The 14,622-nt window shown below is 41.0% G+C and overlaps 4 protein-coding genes across 4 annotated transcripts; all 4 read right to left on the minus strand.

Moving 5' to 3' along the window:
* Positions 1-3,607: 3,607 nt before the first annotated feature.
* Positions 3,608-5,463, minus strand: LOC130693400 (microtubule-associated protein RP/EB family member 1-like). Its single transcript, XM_057516531.2, has 2 exons — positions 5,246-5,463; positions 3,608-5,139 (listed from the first exon to the last, which is right to left on the minus strand). Exons 1-2 carry the CDS (start codon positions 5,273-5,275, stop codon positions 4,051-4,053), a joined length of 1,119 nt encoding a protein of 372 aa, XP_057372514.1. The 5' UTR covers positions 5,276-5,463; the 3' UTR covers positions 3,608-4,050.
* Positions 5,464-6,916: 1,453 nt separating this feature from the next.
* LOC130693407 (uncharacterized) lies at positions 6,917-8,257 on the minus strand. The gene is made up of 2 exons (XM_057516538.2): positions 8,037-8,257; positions 6,917-7,965 (listed from the first exon to the last, which is right to left on the minus strand). The coding sequence occupies exons 1-2, from the start codon at positions 8,058-8,060 to the stop codon at positions 7,144-7,146; spliced, it is 846 nt and encodes a 281-aa protein (XP_057372521.1). The 5' UTR covers positions 8,061-8,257; the 3' UTR covers positions 6,917-7,143.
* A 684-nt stretch (positions 8,258-8,941) lies between these two features.
* On the minus strand, positions 8,942-11,606 carry LOC130693392 (mucin-2-like). Its single transcript, XM_057516523.2, has 2 exons — positions 11,457-11,606; positions 8,942-11,384 (listed from the first exon to the last, which is right to left on the minus strand). The coding sequence occupies exons 1-2, from the start codon at positions 11,478-11,480 to the stop codon at positions 9,096-9,098; spliced, it is 2,313 nt and encodes a 770-aa protein (XP_057372506.1). The 5' UTR covers positions 11,481-11,606; the 3' UTR covers positions 8,942-9,095.
* Positions 11,607-12,583: 977 nt separating this feature from the next.
* On the minus strand, positions 12,584-13,663 carry LOC130693409 (uncharacterized). The gene is made up of 3 exons (XM_057516540.2): positions 13,555-13,663; positions 13,372-13,491; positions 12,584-13,288 (listed from the first exon to the last, which is right to left on the minus strand). The coding sequence occupies exons 2-3, from the start codon at positions 13,393-13,395 to the stop codon at positions 12,761-12,763; spliced, it is 552 nt and encodes a 183-aa protein (XP_057372523.1). The 5' UTR covers positions 13,396-13,491; positions 13,555-13,663; the 3' UTR covers positions 12,584-12,760.
* Between the last annotated feature and the right edge of the window lie 959 nt (positions 13,664-14,622).

The raw sequence follows: 14,622 nt of genomic DNA on the forward strand, positions 1-14,622 counted from the left end.
AAAAAACAGAATCATAGTAGCCTTAGCCCAACTGCTTTGAAGCTGAATAACGCAAAAACTATTGGTCCCATACAAAAATGAAGCCGATTCTCGTGGTCCCCGTTTAATTTCGAATAAGGTTCGTATAATTTTATCCATAGTTAGAATTTCGCCAAAAATGAAGAAGTGGGAAGGCCTTTCCACTTTTGTCGAAATCCGACAAAAGTGACATTTCATGGAATTGGATGTAACTCACCAGAAATAATCAGAATTAAACGCTAATTCCGAATATAGCATTCGTTTTCCCCTTAGTTTTGCAGTTTCTGAATAAATCGCAATTTAAGTGATTTTAGTTTTTTTTCGTCGCCAACGCCATCTATGAACAGAAATATCGTAAAAATAAGTTTCTATGGTGGAAATGTAATTTAAACTAGGATCAAGACAAAATCCCTACCAGGAAATTCAAAAAAGTGATCGAAAACTGTCAACAAGATTTTGAGCAACTGATTAAATTATACAGGTTTTGATAAAACGTAATCGAAATCAGGTTGGTATTAGCTCGACTGCTTTGAACCTGAATAACGCAAAAACTATTGGTCCCATACAAAAATGAAACCGATTTTCGTGATCCCCATAAAATTTTGAATAAGATTCGTGCAATTTTATCCATAATTAGAAGTTTGCCTAAAATGAAAAAGGGGGAAGCCTTCCCACTTTAGTCGAAATCCGAAAAAAATGAAACCTCATAGAACTGGATGAAATTCACAGAAAACAATTAGAACTAAACGCTGATTCCGAATATAGCATTGGTTTTCCCCTTATTTGTGGAGTTTCTGAATAAATCACAATTTAAGTGATTTTAGTTTGTTTACCGTTGCCAACGCCATCTATCAACAGAAATAACGTAAGAACAGGTTCCGATGCTGGAAATATCACTCAAACTAGGATAACTAAAAAAACTATAAGTCGCACGTAAAAACAATGTTCATTTGTATGATTCTCATTGAATTCTCAATCAAAACCATGTATTTAAAAGGATTTATAAATTTTAGCCAAAACTGAAAAAGTAGGAAGGCCTTCTCACTTTTGTCAAAATCAGCAAAATGTGACATCTCACGGAATTGCATTAAACTCATCATAAATAGTCAGCGTTGAACGCTGATTCAGAATATAGCATTAATTTTTTTCTTAGTGGTGCAGTTTCGGAATAATGCGCAATCAAAGTGATTTTAGTTTGTTTACCGTCGCCAACGCCACCTATGAACAAAAACATGAACGTAAAAATAGGTTTCGATGCTGGAAATATCAATCAAACTAGAATCTAGACATGACTTAGGGGTAAACTAATATTGTACTCGTTATCAGCGTTAAATTTGGATCATCATAGGCCAGCTTCAGCAAATTTCGAGAGATTGCAGTTTTTGCTAATTTTGACAAAATGGTAGGCCTTTCCACTTTATCATTTTTGGCAGAATTTCACAATTAGCTTAAAGTACATGATTCCGACGCAGAATTGAATGCTAATAACGAAAATCAAGTTTATTTTTCAATTGGCCATATAGTTTTTGAGCTAAACGAAAGAAATGACCGTGGAAAAATTGCTTCAAAAACCTGCAAAAACTGACACTCGTTGGAATTCGTTAATAATCACAGAATATACTCAAAATTGAATGATAATTACGGGAAAATTGCTATTTTTTTCATTAAGTCAACCGTTTTTTTAATACACGAATATTTTTGCTACATCGCACTAAACGCTAGCGCGCCAGTACGTGATAGTGCTTTGAACTTTTTTTTTCATGTTTACCCAAATTTGGCTTAAAATACTTGATTTCGATGCAGAATTTAATGCTAATCATGAAAATCTAATTTATTTTCCAATGGGCCTTATGGTTTTTAATATAACGAAAAAATAAGAAAAGTCGGGCTTATTTAGTAGGGCTTATTTAGTCGAGCTTATTTAGTAGGGCTTATTTAGTCGGGCTTAAAAAAATTTTAAGCAAAAACTGACACTCATCGGAATTGGTTGAATGTCACAGGATATACTCAAAATTTAATGCTGATTACGGGAAAATTGTTAATTTTTTCATTAAGTCAATGATTTTTTTAATACACCGAATATTTCAAATACACAAAGCGCTATCACGTACTGGCGCGCTAGCGTTTAGTGCGATGTAACACAAGTAGTCGTGTATTAAAAAAAAACAGTTGACTAAATGAAAAAAATAGCAATATTCGTATAATCAGCATTTAATTTTGGGTATATTCAGAATTTTTCAATGAATTCCAACGAGTGTCAGTTTTTGCAGGTTTTTGAAGCAATTTTCCCGCGGTCATTTTCTTCGTTTACTTCAAAAACTATAAGGCAACTTGCAAAATAAACTTAATTTACGTGATTAGCATTCAATTCTGAATCGAAATCATGTATTTTAAGCCAAATTTAAAATTTGGCCAAAAATGAAGAAGTGGGAAGGCTATAGCCTTTCCACTTTTGTCGAAATCCGAAAAAAATTTGATGTCATGGAATTGGATGAAATTTGCCAGAAATAAATTGAACTGAGCGCTGAGTCCGAATATAGCATTAATATTCCCCTTAGTATTGCAGTTTTTGAATAAAACGGAATCAAAGTGATTTTAGTTGTAGCTGTACATAAAAATTGTGCGTCCTTCAGGTCATATTTTCCTCTTTAGTTATGAAAAACAGCTGCTTGTGGAACTAAATTACAAAAATACAACGAATTTTAAAAACTTCCAGCTACGGATGATTTGGCTTGAGCTTCACAAAATACCCCAAAGCGTTTACAAGTAGAAGCTCGCATATTTTATTTGTCTTTCATACGTAAATTTTGTTTAAATAGCTTTTTCGTCCTCGAACCAGATTGATGTTTCTAAACTTCGAACTAGACAGAAACCGAAAGCTCTCCCACTGTTCCGAAAAACTGGGACAAATTGGAATTAGTTTTGGAGCTACTTTGGCAAGAAAAAAAAAACTAGAGCTGTTTTACATACACGATTTTCCTATTGCCATTTGGTATATGTTTTTTGTTTTTTTTTCATTTAACTATAATTATTATGCCTAATACGGGCTCACTAGACTGCAAGTGATATTCGCCTAACCAGTTTACATTCACTGTACGTCACCCACATCAGCACTATCCATAGAAGTCACTCACCACTTACGAAAGAGAACAAGAACGGGCGTGGTCCGTAACACGATTCAATATTTGCGCACATTTTTCACTGACACGGACTACAATAAATATTGTTGATATGCATGGATGGATCACTCATAATTCAAACAATGCCCCTCTTTAGAAACTATTAATCTACTTTTCCAATGCAGCCAGTATGAGTCAGTGACTAAAAAAGTATACAAATAGAGACTATTCAACAAAAAAACGATATCTTGTTTCCATTCTAACGTTGGAATTTGAAACATTTCAACTTGCCATTTGGTGTCCCACAAAAATTCTTTTCTGACCCAGAAATTGCTCCCTCTTATTATTTTTCTCTTTAATCTGGATGGGTGGAACTCGTTTTTAAAAGCAAATGAGTAGTGGTAAAGCCGTTTAGAAATAACGATGACGCTGCGCAGTGAAAGAAAGACATTCTTTAATCGACGATATGATGTGGGTCATTAAGAAACTGTATTGACCATTACGAGGCTTTCAAGGGTTTCCGCTCTTGGTACATAGACCGAAACCACAATTAAAAAAAAGATATCGTTTTACACACCGAAAAGATACAATCGTTTCTCATGGCTTCTTATGCAGCCTAAGCTCTTTACAATAGTAAATATTTGTTTGATCAATTGCACTTTCTTTTTAAACCTTTGCCTTTGAAAATGGGTTTACCGGGCTATTAAGAATAATATGTACGTCCGAACTATAATGAATCGGACTAATAGCCGGCAATGATTTTATATTAATAAATACTGTAGTTTATATATTCGAATAGAGGTAAAATATATTATTAAATAGAATTATGGCCAAAATGGTAAAAGTATAAAGAATCTTCATTGAGCATCGTTATTAAGTCGTACGAACGTCTTCGTGTGGCAAATGGAATAATTTATGCAGAGTTTGGTTTCGACCTCATCTTTTTGAATGCCAAAAATACTGGTTTCGCTTCCTTTTTCTCGTGAACGAGCTGAACGCTGCTGACGGTTGGTCTCTGAGGTGGCAAAGTTTCTTTCTGAACGAGTTTGGCGTCGACTTTATCCTTGGATTCTTCTTTCTTAACTTCTTTTTCATCTTGTTTCTCATCTTCTTTCTTTCCTTCAGTTTTTTCATTGCCCTCTTCCTTTTCTTCTTCGTTCGATTCGTTTCCCTCCTCGTGCTCTTCACCTTCTTGCGATGCCTCTTCCTCACCTTTCTCCTCGGACGCACCCTCCTCTTCCGATGATTCCTCCGACGTTTCCGATGTACTTCCTAAACCATGGCTCTCTTCCGACGATTCCTCCGACGACGAATCATTGGAGCTTAACTTGGCCGCGTGATTCTCCAACGCAGGTATTTGAGTGGAAACAATGGCCGGCTTCGCCTTGAAATAGGTATTGGTGTACGACACTTTCTTCGCTGGTTTCACATCACCTTCGTTAACTGGCTCAGAGATTTTCACTGGACTAATTACCACCGACGATGTTGTTGTCGCAGCTGTTGTTACCTTGTTATAATTGCTTTCAACATATGCCTTCGGCTTATTCTTGAAAAACGTGTTGGCGTATAATCCGGTCTTCCCGTTTGCCGATGGATCAAGTTGGATATCGTTGCCAGCTGACGGAGGAGTATATCTTATCACGGCCGGTGCTTCCGTTGGTTTTCCCGAAGACACTCCAGCAGATTTGGCTTTGAAGAAAGTGTTTTTCGCGTACGATGCTGCGATAGGAGCCTTTGATTCTGTGAAGGGCTGGTACGTCGTCGTCGGTAGCACAGCGAACGCTTTGTAAACAGGTACGATCGTTGTTGGCTTGTGCGTTGTCACTGATGGAACAGCCGGTTTATAGGTGACCGTTGGAACCGGTTTGTAGTCGGTGGTCGGTTTTACCGAGTAGGACGAAGTGGATTTCTTTCTGAAAAATGTATTCGGGTATGTCGTCCGACTTTCGGGAGGTGCACAGGTGACCAACATAACGCTCAGTGCTATCCCCATAAACAGTAACTGTAAACGACGTACAAAAAAGAACAATTTTTTAAAAAATATCAATCCGTTGAGTTAATTATTAACAAAGTATAAAGTTAATCGATGTGGTATGGTGCGTACGTACCGTAAACACTAAGCTGAACGAACGACGCATGTTGCCGACTGATTTTGAGCACAGTGATTGCAGCACGGTAACCGAAAAACGATTGATCTCATTCTGAACGCTTGCTCTTACTTTTTATAAGTCGCACTGCTTTCAGCCACTGCCTTTTTTTCTCTCTTCGGGTTTGTCACCTGTAAACTCGTTAGGCGGTTCACCTGGTTCTGATCGTCCTTGGGTTGCTGATCAACCTTCCTCTCTCCCTCGCACCTTATAGCGACATGCACACCTATGCTACACGGTGAGCTTTACCTTTCCAACAGAGAGCGCCAGCTTATCTCACATCGAACGTAATTGTTTTTTTTTTCCTTTTGGCTTTGCCTCAAGGTAATGGGAACGAAAACTGAACACCCGTTTTCTATAGTGTGACTAGTGGGTGGGATATGCATTGGCGTGTAAGAAGAACGAAATAGACGATCGCTTTGTTGATGGGCTGACCTCACCCTTCCTTTAATAGGATTTTCGAATTTTTACAGCTTCTTGCCAAAACTGTGATGGCCGTTTGTTGAGTAATGAGTTAAATGTGGCGCCAGGTAAACTTTGAAACTAGGTCATGTTTTTATGTGCCTTCGCATTGATTGACAACGTTTTTAGTTTGACCACATAGCATAATCAGTTGAGTTGAACTTGCTATTATTATACGTACAAAAAAATCCTGAAAGATGTCAATTAAAAAAACAAACTGGAACGCTTGATTTCACTTTCAACCGCATGTTAAAAAATATTTAAATATTGCTCCCAATATTTCAACGATGTGCCTCTGCAGCGAAATAACCTCGTTCAAAATTTGCCAGATCAAACCGTGACCTCACCTTTGCGAACTTTCTCAAACTACTTTGGCAGGTAATACAATTTGAATTGACGACCCGAAGAACTAGGTTGTAACTTTTATCCACTCCAAATGTGCGGCCCTCAAAAGGTAAAATGTAACATTGGGATATAAATTCCAGTACACTTTATTCGCCGTCAGTTAGCTGAAAATGAGAAATGCGGTCATCCATTACGGCTGTCTCTTGCGCTTTACGACCAGCGCACGGATTTTATACTGTCCATAAATCAAATGCTTACTTTGACCGTACTGAAATGGCCAAACGTCACGAGGGTGGTGGTCATCGCGGTGACTATATTTGATCTTAAAGGCCGAACACGTAGACCACTTAGCCTTCAAACGGGGTTTTACTAACACGTCCTCCAAAAAACTGAACCCGTCGGACGTTGTGACGAACTCTATTTTATCATCAAAAAGATAAATGTCCAAAAAAAACAAAAAGAAACAGGTAAAAACTATGCGAAGTACTCCATCAAAGGTGGAGGGAAGAACCCTGACATACTATGAGATACCTGGCACCTTAGAGTTTTAGGGCGGAGGCGGAGAGAGACGGAAAAGAGAAAATGAAAAGTGCGGCGGCGGCGCCTATTTTTTCGACAGTCAGACGTATAGATCACGCGTGCTAGAAGAGGTACAAGGTCTTCTGCTTCGTGCCCAATTTGGCGAAAGAACAAACAAGCTGGGTTAAACGAGAAACTAACAGGCTTCTGTCGCAACTGCCCAGCATTTTCGTGATTTCGTCCTATGTTTGGAAGATAAAATCACAATTTTGAAGGCAATTGTTAATGATTTCGTCTAACAAAGGCTATAATTAGTCAATGTGTAATGTTCGTTGTACAAACAATGACATGAAGAATGATAGAGGAAAAAAATACATGATATACAACCGGCCGAAAAATCTATAATTTACATAATGGAACGTCGTCACGTAATAATATTTAATAGAGGTCTACAATTTGCTGGAGGTTTCATCGAGGGCGTTAGGAACATGGCCGCACTTCGTCGGCAGGCACTAGTGGGCGTGTATAATGAATTAATTCGATTCGTTCGACTCCTCGGCTGATTCTGAATCGAACCTCTTTGAATTTTTGACCGGCTGCCAGAAATATTCTCCAGCCAATTCTTCGGCCGCGTTGCGAAAGTAATCGTCGTCCATGTACTGTTTAACGAGGAACCAATCTTCGGATTCTGGGTGAATTAAGAATTCATTGTCACGAAGGTTGTGGAAATCCGTCGCGTCTAAACTAACAGGCGATCGTTCGCGTTCCAGAGAAAGTTGATTGCCATCTTTCACTGGACGTAATTGAACTTCTAAACTATCGTCTTCGTCGTCGCGTTCGTTAGAATGTCTTAAACGGACAACGTTCAATTGTGTGTCCTTGTTCGAGGCGCGGCCGTCAGCCACTTGATTAACGGGAAATGCAACACGATCGCCAAGTTCAGAGGAAATGTCATCAAGGCCACCGAACGGCCTGTCAATGGATTTCCTGCTGTCGACTGCCGGTGATTGAACGACGGCTGGTTTCTGGGTAGTCGCCAAAAAGCTGTCGATTTGCGAGCTTAAAATCACGTTGGAGAATCCCTTTTGTTCAACAGTTTGCCGGAAAAAGGGTCCGTCGATTATCTTTTTGGCGTTGTCTTGCTCCGTTAAACGATCGCCCACTTCTGAAAACGAATCACCATCACGAGTGATATCGCTGTTTTGAGAGGCTGGCTCCTGGGCACGTTCCACGTTATCTGTTAGGCCATCGTGAGAGTTACGATCATCCAAATTGGCGATGAAAGAAACATTCCGTCCGAGATTAAAAGCCTGTGATTTTTTGAATTGCACCACCAACACTGCCGCTCCGACAAACTTGCATCCATCAAATAAGAAAATGCAATTACAACTTAAAGCTCTGTTTTCTTTAAAATTCAATACTTTACCGTGAGATAGTGTGTGAGGTGCATGACGATTGCAAGGCACTAGTCGCTTCTATGATTTGTGTGTGAATACGTGAATATGTGCGAGCAGCTCCGTCTATTTATGCGAATGGCTTTGTCCTAGGCTGTGATTATCAAAGGCCTTGGAGGTGGACGTCTGCAAGGCTATCAATTGCCTTCGCTAGCGGCTCAGGTATTTTTTGCTTTTTTTTCCGTACAAGAAATGCACCATGAAGATGACCTATAAGTGTGCAACTGGTTTTTGTATTCTCGTTTTTTTCTTACGCGTCATTATCTCATGAATATTAACTCCGCACTTCTCGCAAGTGAAAGTGGTGCTAAACGTCACTGACCTTTCCTTTCATTTTTCTTTTATTTTTTTTTAACTTTACCTGCGGGAAGAAGATGGAGTCACCCGCTTTACGTGTTGTTCTCACTATCGAAATAGAAAGGATGAGTACGCAAAAGTTCGCTCCAGGTAAGAAAAAAATCGATCAAAAAACGGCGGTAGCCAAACTTTCACCCGAGGCGCCTGCATTTTAAGTGAAGATTGCGCCGGTATAAGTGACGGTTGCAGCACTTTCACTCTTAAGCGAGGAATGTCGGATACACCTGTCGTGCCGATCGTTCTCGATTAACTTCACGGAGCGTTAACCACTTCGATCGATTGGCCGTCAAATACTTCGTTCAAGATCGTGTCTGCTTACAGACATGAAGTTTTGGAATTTAAAAAAAAATCGAGGACATGTAGCCACTGTTGAAACAGTGGAAAGGCACATGGAAACCAGTCGACCTCGCCCCGTATAGCGTGAACGCCATCTCATTCAATGGTCGACAATCCGGTATAGAATCAGTGTGAAAATATTGCTCATTGTCTTTAAGAAAACAAAGAGAGAAACGATCAGAAATAAATAGAACCCTTGGTTTATTACAACATCATACAGCCGAATTCAAATATTTAAAATTAAAACGAAACCAATTATATTAATTATTCGTGTGGAAAGCTAGTGGTCAAATCACTGGCGTCACAGGAGGGGGGGGGGAGATCACGCTCATATCATTCTAGGCTGTTTTATCATCAGCCACGTCCGTCTTCTTGTTCGTATCTTTCACGGGTTCCCAAAAATATTCTCTGGCTAAATCACCTTCCAATTCCTCCGAAGAATGATCGTGATTCATGTACTGCTTGACGAGGAACCAATCATCGGACTCTTGAACTGGATCTTCTTTCAAATCCGCCTCGTCTAAATGAACGGGTGTCAAATTCATTTCCAATGAATAGTCATCGTCGTAATCTTGGGCTTGTTTTCGGTTGTTCACGCTGCGCACCGACGGGGCTCGGTTGGTGTCCGGCTGTAAAAAGAAATCGGTTGCCAGGAGACGGAAGTTATCGGCATTGCCGAGTTGATCTTCCAGAAAGAAAGTGTTGTCGTCATCGAAATCATCGTCACGGTTATCCTCCCGCGAGAAGTCGTCGTCCAATCGCAGGACAAATTGCTGGCCTTGATTGCCCGTCGCCTGAACAGGATTGACTGCGGCGGGTTGCGCAACCCGTTGGGCAGGCGCGGCCTGTTGATTTCGAACGGGATTAATCAGTTCCAGTTCCACGGAGTCATCGTCGAAGTCCTGTGAAAGAACCGGTCTGCTGGCTACATTTATCGTTTGAATTTGACCGTTATTGTTGGTGTTAACCGGCAAGAAAACATTCCTATCTCTGATTTCAATGGAATCGTCATCTAAATCAATCGTTTGTCTGAAAACTACGTTTCGGAAAGCGATCGGTACAGGCAAGCGATTGGGTAGGCCCACGGTGGGCGCAACTCGATTCACAGTTTGGGTTGCTACAATTTGTGGGGCATTCTGAGTCAGGACAATTCGGTTCACTGCTTGAGTTGGAATAACTCGGTTAACCGTTTGAGTCGGGGCAATTGGAGCAGCAGCTTGAGCCGGAGTCGCTCTGTTAACTGTTTGAACGGGAGCGATTCGATTGGCCGTTTGGACTTGGGCGTTTTGGCTAAGGGCTTGAGTTGGAATTACCCTGTTAACTGTTTGAATGGGAACATTTCGATTTACCGTTTGGGCGGGGACATTTTGGCTAATCGCTTGAGTTGGAGTTACCCTGTTAACGGTTTGAATGGGAACATTTCGATTAACCGTTTGGACGGGGACATTTTGGCTAACTGCCTGAATCGGTATAACTCGGTTAACTGTTTGGGCAGGGACGATTCGGCTAATGGGAGCGGGAGTAGCAGCGACGCGGTTGATGTTGGCGTTCAATGGCCTTGTGTTTTGATTTATGAAACCCGTGGGTATTTGTAATCGGTTTGCAGCAGTTGCCGTTTGGGTTGGAGGAGTCGGCGTGATCGGTGTGGCGAAAAAGGCCAAGCTGGATCGTATAACTTCGTCGGAGAAATCATCGCGTTCGGCCGAATTGGTGAAAACTAGGTCGACGTTAGTTACGGCTGTCGTAGGCGTTCGAGTCACGACCGCAGCTGGTGATTGCAATTGAGGAGTGGCAGTCACGACGACTCGGCGGACATTTTGAATGAGTTGAGCTCCGTTGTTCGTTGTCTGGATCGGGCGGATGGCCTGTTGCAGTTGTCCGTTTTGATTGACGCTGAACACTTCCAAAGAGACGTCGTCCCGTTCATCAGATTGCCTGAAAATGTTTGGTCTTCTAGCATTGACCACGCGATTAACAGTGGCCGTTTGGGTTGAAATAGTTGCTGGCTGAGCGGGTGCGATGAAACGGTCCGTTATTTCAATGGAATCATCATCGAAATCGATTGTTTGCCTCAGAATTGGATTCCTGAAGCCGATCGGTACTGGAAGTCGATCGGGTAGACCCGTCGTTCTGACCGGAGCAATTTGCTGGACTGGCGTAGCAACAACTCCAGTTCTGATGGTCTCCCTCGAATCGTCATCATCAAACTGCCTGATTGGCAAATTTCTTAAGCTGATGGGCACTGGCAGTCGATCGGGGAGCGATGGCACTCGCGTTGGTGTAACCCGCGTGATTTGTGGAGTTACCAAAATGGATCGCGTCGGTTGGAACGTTTGAGTTGGTGCATTTTGCTGGAAAAAGCGGCGATCGTCAATTTCGAACGAGACGTTGTCGAATTCATCAGAGTTCCTTGAAAACTGGGCACTTCTCTTCACGATGTTGTCTTGCTCTTCAGAAGAAGAGTCTCGAGCATCTTCAGATTCATCAGAATCTTCCGTTGTAGTCTGATTGAGTGCCTTCTCCACGTTTTCTACGGACTCACGACGAGCGTCGCCACTGGCGGTGCGGTCGAGAGCGAAAGACTCGACACCTTTCAAATGCGCCACGAGCAACGCAGCTCCTATGAGCTATTTATTTTAAAGAAAATAATACAACATTATTAAACGGGAAATGTTATTTTGAAATGTTTGATTGTTTACCGTAAGGTAAGTTGGGAGATGCATGAGGAATCGTCTTGAGTACTAGTCGCTTCAATTATTGCAGTGAGAATAATGCCAGTTTTGGTGAGCGCTCGTCTATTTATTCGTTTCCTCTCCAGCGTAACGAAAATGCCACAGATTATTAGCGAAGGCCTTGCGCTCTATGCAAGGTCATTGATTGCACCGCTTACGGCTGTACATTGGACGCGTGATGAAGGCGCTCACAGCAAAGAGCACCTTGGTTTTTATTTTGACTCGTGCAACACCATTTAGAAGGGCCTTTTTTTCTTCTTGGTTATCAATCAACTATCTATTGTTTCTAAACTGATTCAAATGATGAAATGTTCACCTGCTCCATACACATGTAAAACCATTCCCGATATATTCCCAAGGGGCGTTGTGCAAATGTTCATCGGGAGTGAGAGTCAAAAACTTATGAAATTCAAATCGATATCGAAACAGTGGGAATAATCACATTAGAAGACAAAATAATTCACAAACAAACAGACGGCCATCGGATATTGAGATTGAGGACAACCCGGATTCCAGCTGTGCAAGTCGAAAGGGAAATCAAAACAAGTCGACCTCGTCCTCTATGGAAATGAGCCATCTTAAGCGTAAGGTAACAAAAAAAGAACAATCCTCTGCCTCGCACTAAAATTTACATTAAGCGCACGAAGCATTCCTTTAAATAAAGAGAAATAAGAAATGAAATCTCAGTTCATGATACTAGACTGGATCGACTGTTATCATTCGTTACTATATTAGGTTAGTATATATAAATGAAGCATTTTGTATAACACAAGTACATCATTTCACTTTCGTTTGTCGCAAAGTGGGCACACGAAAAAAAAAAAGAGGTAGACCTTCTGTGCCAGAAAGCCTTGATTTTCCTGCGGAAGCGACTTGCCCTACAAAATGCCAAGGTCTCCCACATCCTCACCCATCCCCCGGAGTTCAGGATCATTTACAATTACGTTAAAAAAAAAGTGGCGATGAAAAAAAAGAAATGGCAGCTATTGTTACGAATAATTCCACCACACTCTCCCCTCCCCCCCTCCCGCACAAAAAGAAATGGATCATTAGTTTAACTCGTATCTCGAATGCCCTATTTGACTAGCATCACATGACAAGAAACATTTTGTTGTATTTCACTTGATATATTATTGCTGTACAGACAAGCGAATAAATACGTTTGTACATAATCAAATTCACGGTCACGTAGTGTGATGATTGGTTCGGACGGGAGGACGCCCAACACTCCACACGATGCAGTCTAATAAATAGATGACAGCTAATTGTATTCACCTTGTCTGCTGACTCAAAATCAAACCACTTAATATCCGTTGCAAGAAAAATTCTCTCGTGGACGCGTCCAATTCTCCAAACAAATAATCGTCCATGACGAAGTCCTTAACAAGCAGCCAATGTTCTGGCTGAATGAATCCATCCGTTGGAAGACGACCGAGCGCGTGATTCGGTCGTCCGTTATTAGGTTCCAATGAGTCAACGACATTATTGTCTTGCTCGATGATTAACATGGTGTTGGCTGGGTTTTGAATATCCTGTTTGGTGACTTGAATGCTGATGATTGCCTCCACTTCGGAAGGAATGAAGTCATCACGTAATGGAAACTGGCGGATTCCATCTCGGGCAAGGCTCTTTGCCTTGTCATCGTATCCGGCAGGTCGATGGCTTTCAGCCAATAATGGACGATCAACACCTTTGCCCATTTTGATGTGACGAGATTCATGAACAGTCGATCTGCTCCGACTGACAGGGAAACTCTCTGTCCCTCTTAATATTGTCACAAGAATCGTAGCTGCAAAAATCTAATTTTTAGAAATAAAAAAGAAAACAAGTTTAAAGTGAAGGCAGTAGGCAGTTTTGCTTATCCAGGTTTGTTATGGCTTACCATTGTATTTAACACGCTAGTCATGGCGGCGTTTATTGCACTAGTCGTTTCATCTATGGTTGTGGAAATAATGAGTCCTTTCTAGCGAAACTGGCCGAGTTTTATTCCGTCCGCGAGAGGCTAAATAGCGTGCTTAGTGTTTTTGATAGTATCAGTATTACCATAAGGCCTTGCAGTGTCTACCTTGTCTAATTCGTAGTGGCAAGGCTAATACGCAATGGTCCTTTTTTGGCACCGGTTTATGGTCTGAGAATGTGAACCAAAAATGATGACCTAGGTGCGTTTAAGATGAAGTGGGAAACTCGTTTGTTTCCCTTTGTCCGGAACAAAACATAAAAAACAAATGATTAAATTTATTTCGTGCTAAAAAAAAATTGAAATCCTTCCGTACAGGAACATACGTAACAGCTCGTGGACGGTACATGTGATTTGATAAGACCGCCGTACTTTACGAGATTTCGCGACACATCCTCCTTAGCAGTTGAAGTTTAGCAGTTGAAATTTCAATGAGTAAGTGAAGGATTGTGGATGCTATCCGAAGAAATTGGCATCCTCTCATGCAATCCAATGTAAGGCAATCATACAAGAACGGCAGTTTGGAAGAACTATAATTGATTTTAATTGAGGGCACAGCCTAAGCAAAAGGAAGTGGAACGACTTTAACCTTGGCGGAATGTTGTCGACTATCCGTAAACAACCTCGGTTTAGAGTAACATGGAGTAGGTTATAACGGGCGGGAATAATCTACAGTGTTTTGGCCTGGTTGAGGCTTACGACGCAGACGTGGAACAAGTGATACACTGACCTCCTTTTCCGGGAATTTCAATCCCAAGGAAAAAGAAATAAAAAGTTTCTTCAATGCCTTTATATTCACAATTTGTTGGATTGCAGACATTTCGTAGACTGTTATTACCACGCACAAGGTAAACACAAGAAAGAAAGACAACAAAAATGTGGCTATCTTTGGAATGGCACCACAGATCTCAAGGCCAGAGATGGATAGGTAGAAAAGATCGTGACCCGTTTCGCAGCAGATTATCTAACTGGTTATCATCACGTAAAAGAAAACGACTCACATTCGACTTTGAAATGCCCAAAGGTAAGATCCAGCTTTACCCGTTTCCCACGACAGATAACAGATACATAGATTGTAAACTTTTCTTTTTTTATTTAACAAATAAATATTTTTTAAAAACGTGTCAACTAAGTCAACTATATTTGTACAGATATATGAACACAACAAGTATATGG

The sequence above is a fragment of the Daphnia carinata genome, chromosome 3, assembly GCF_022539665.2.
Source record: "Daphnia carinata strain CSIRO-1 chromosome 3, CSIRO_AGI_Dcar_HiC_V3, whole genome shotgun sequence".
Lineage (NCBI taxonomy): Eukaryota > Metazoa > Arthropoda > Branchiopoda > Diplostraca > Daphniidae > Daphnia > Daphnia carinata.

Bases quoted from the DNA above. Each gene is read 5' to 3' on its own strand.
- LOC130693409 (XM_057516540.2), bottom strand. From the start codon at position 13,395: ATGACTAGCGTGTTAAATACAATG. The intron at 13,289-13,371 runs GTAAGCCATAAC...TCTAAAAATTAG, and splicing joins CTAGCGTGTTAAATACAATG to ATTTTTGCAGCTACGATTCT.
- LOC130693407 (XM_057516538.2), bottom strand. From the start codon at position 8,060: ATGCACCTCACACACTATCTCACG. The intron at 7,966-8,036 runs GTAAAGTATTGA...GATGGATGCAAG, and splicing joins ACCTCACACACTATCTCACG to TTTGTCGGAGCGGCAGTGTT.
- LOC130693400 (XM_057516531.2), bottom strand. From the start codon at position 5,275: ATGCGTCGTTCGTTCAGCTTAGTGTTTACG. The intron at 5,140-5,245 runs GTACGTACGCAC...CGTCGTTTACAG, and splicing joins CGTTCAGCTTAGTGTTTACG to TTACTGTTTATGGGGATAGC.
- LOC130693392 (XM_057516523.2), bottom strand. From the start codon at position 11,480: ATGCATCTCCCAACTTACCTTACG. The intron at 11,385-11,456 runs GTAAACAATCAA...TAAAATAAATAG, and splicing joins ATCTCCCAACTTACCTTACG to CTCATAGGAGCTGCGTTGCT.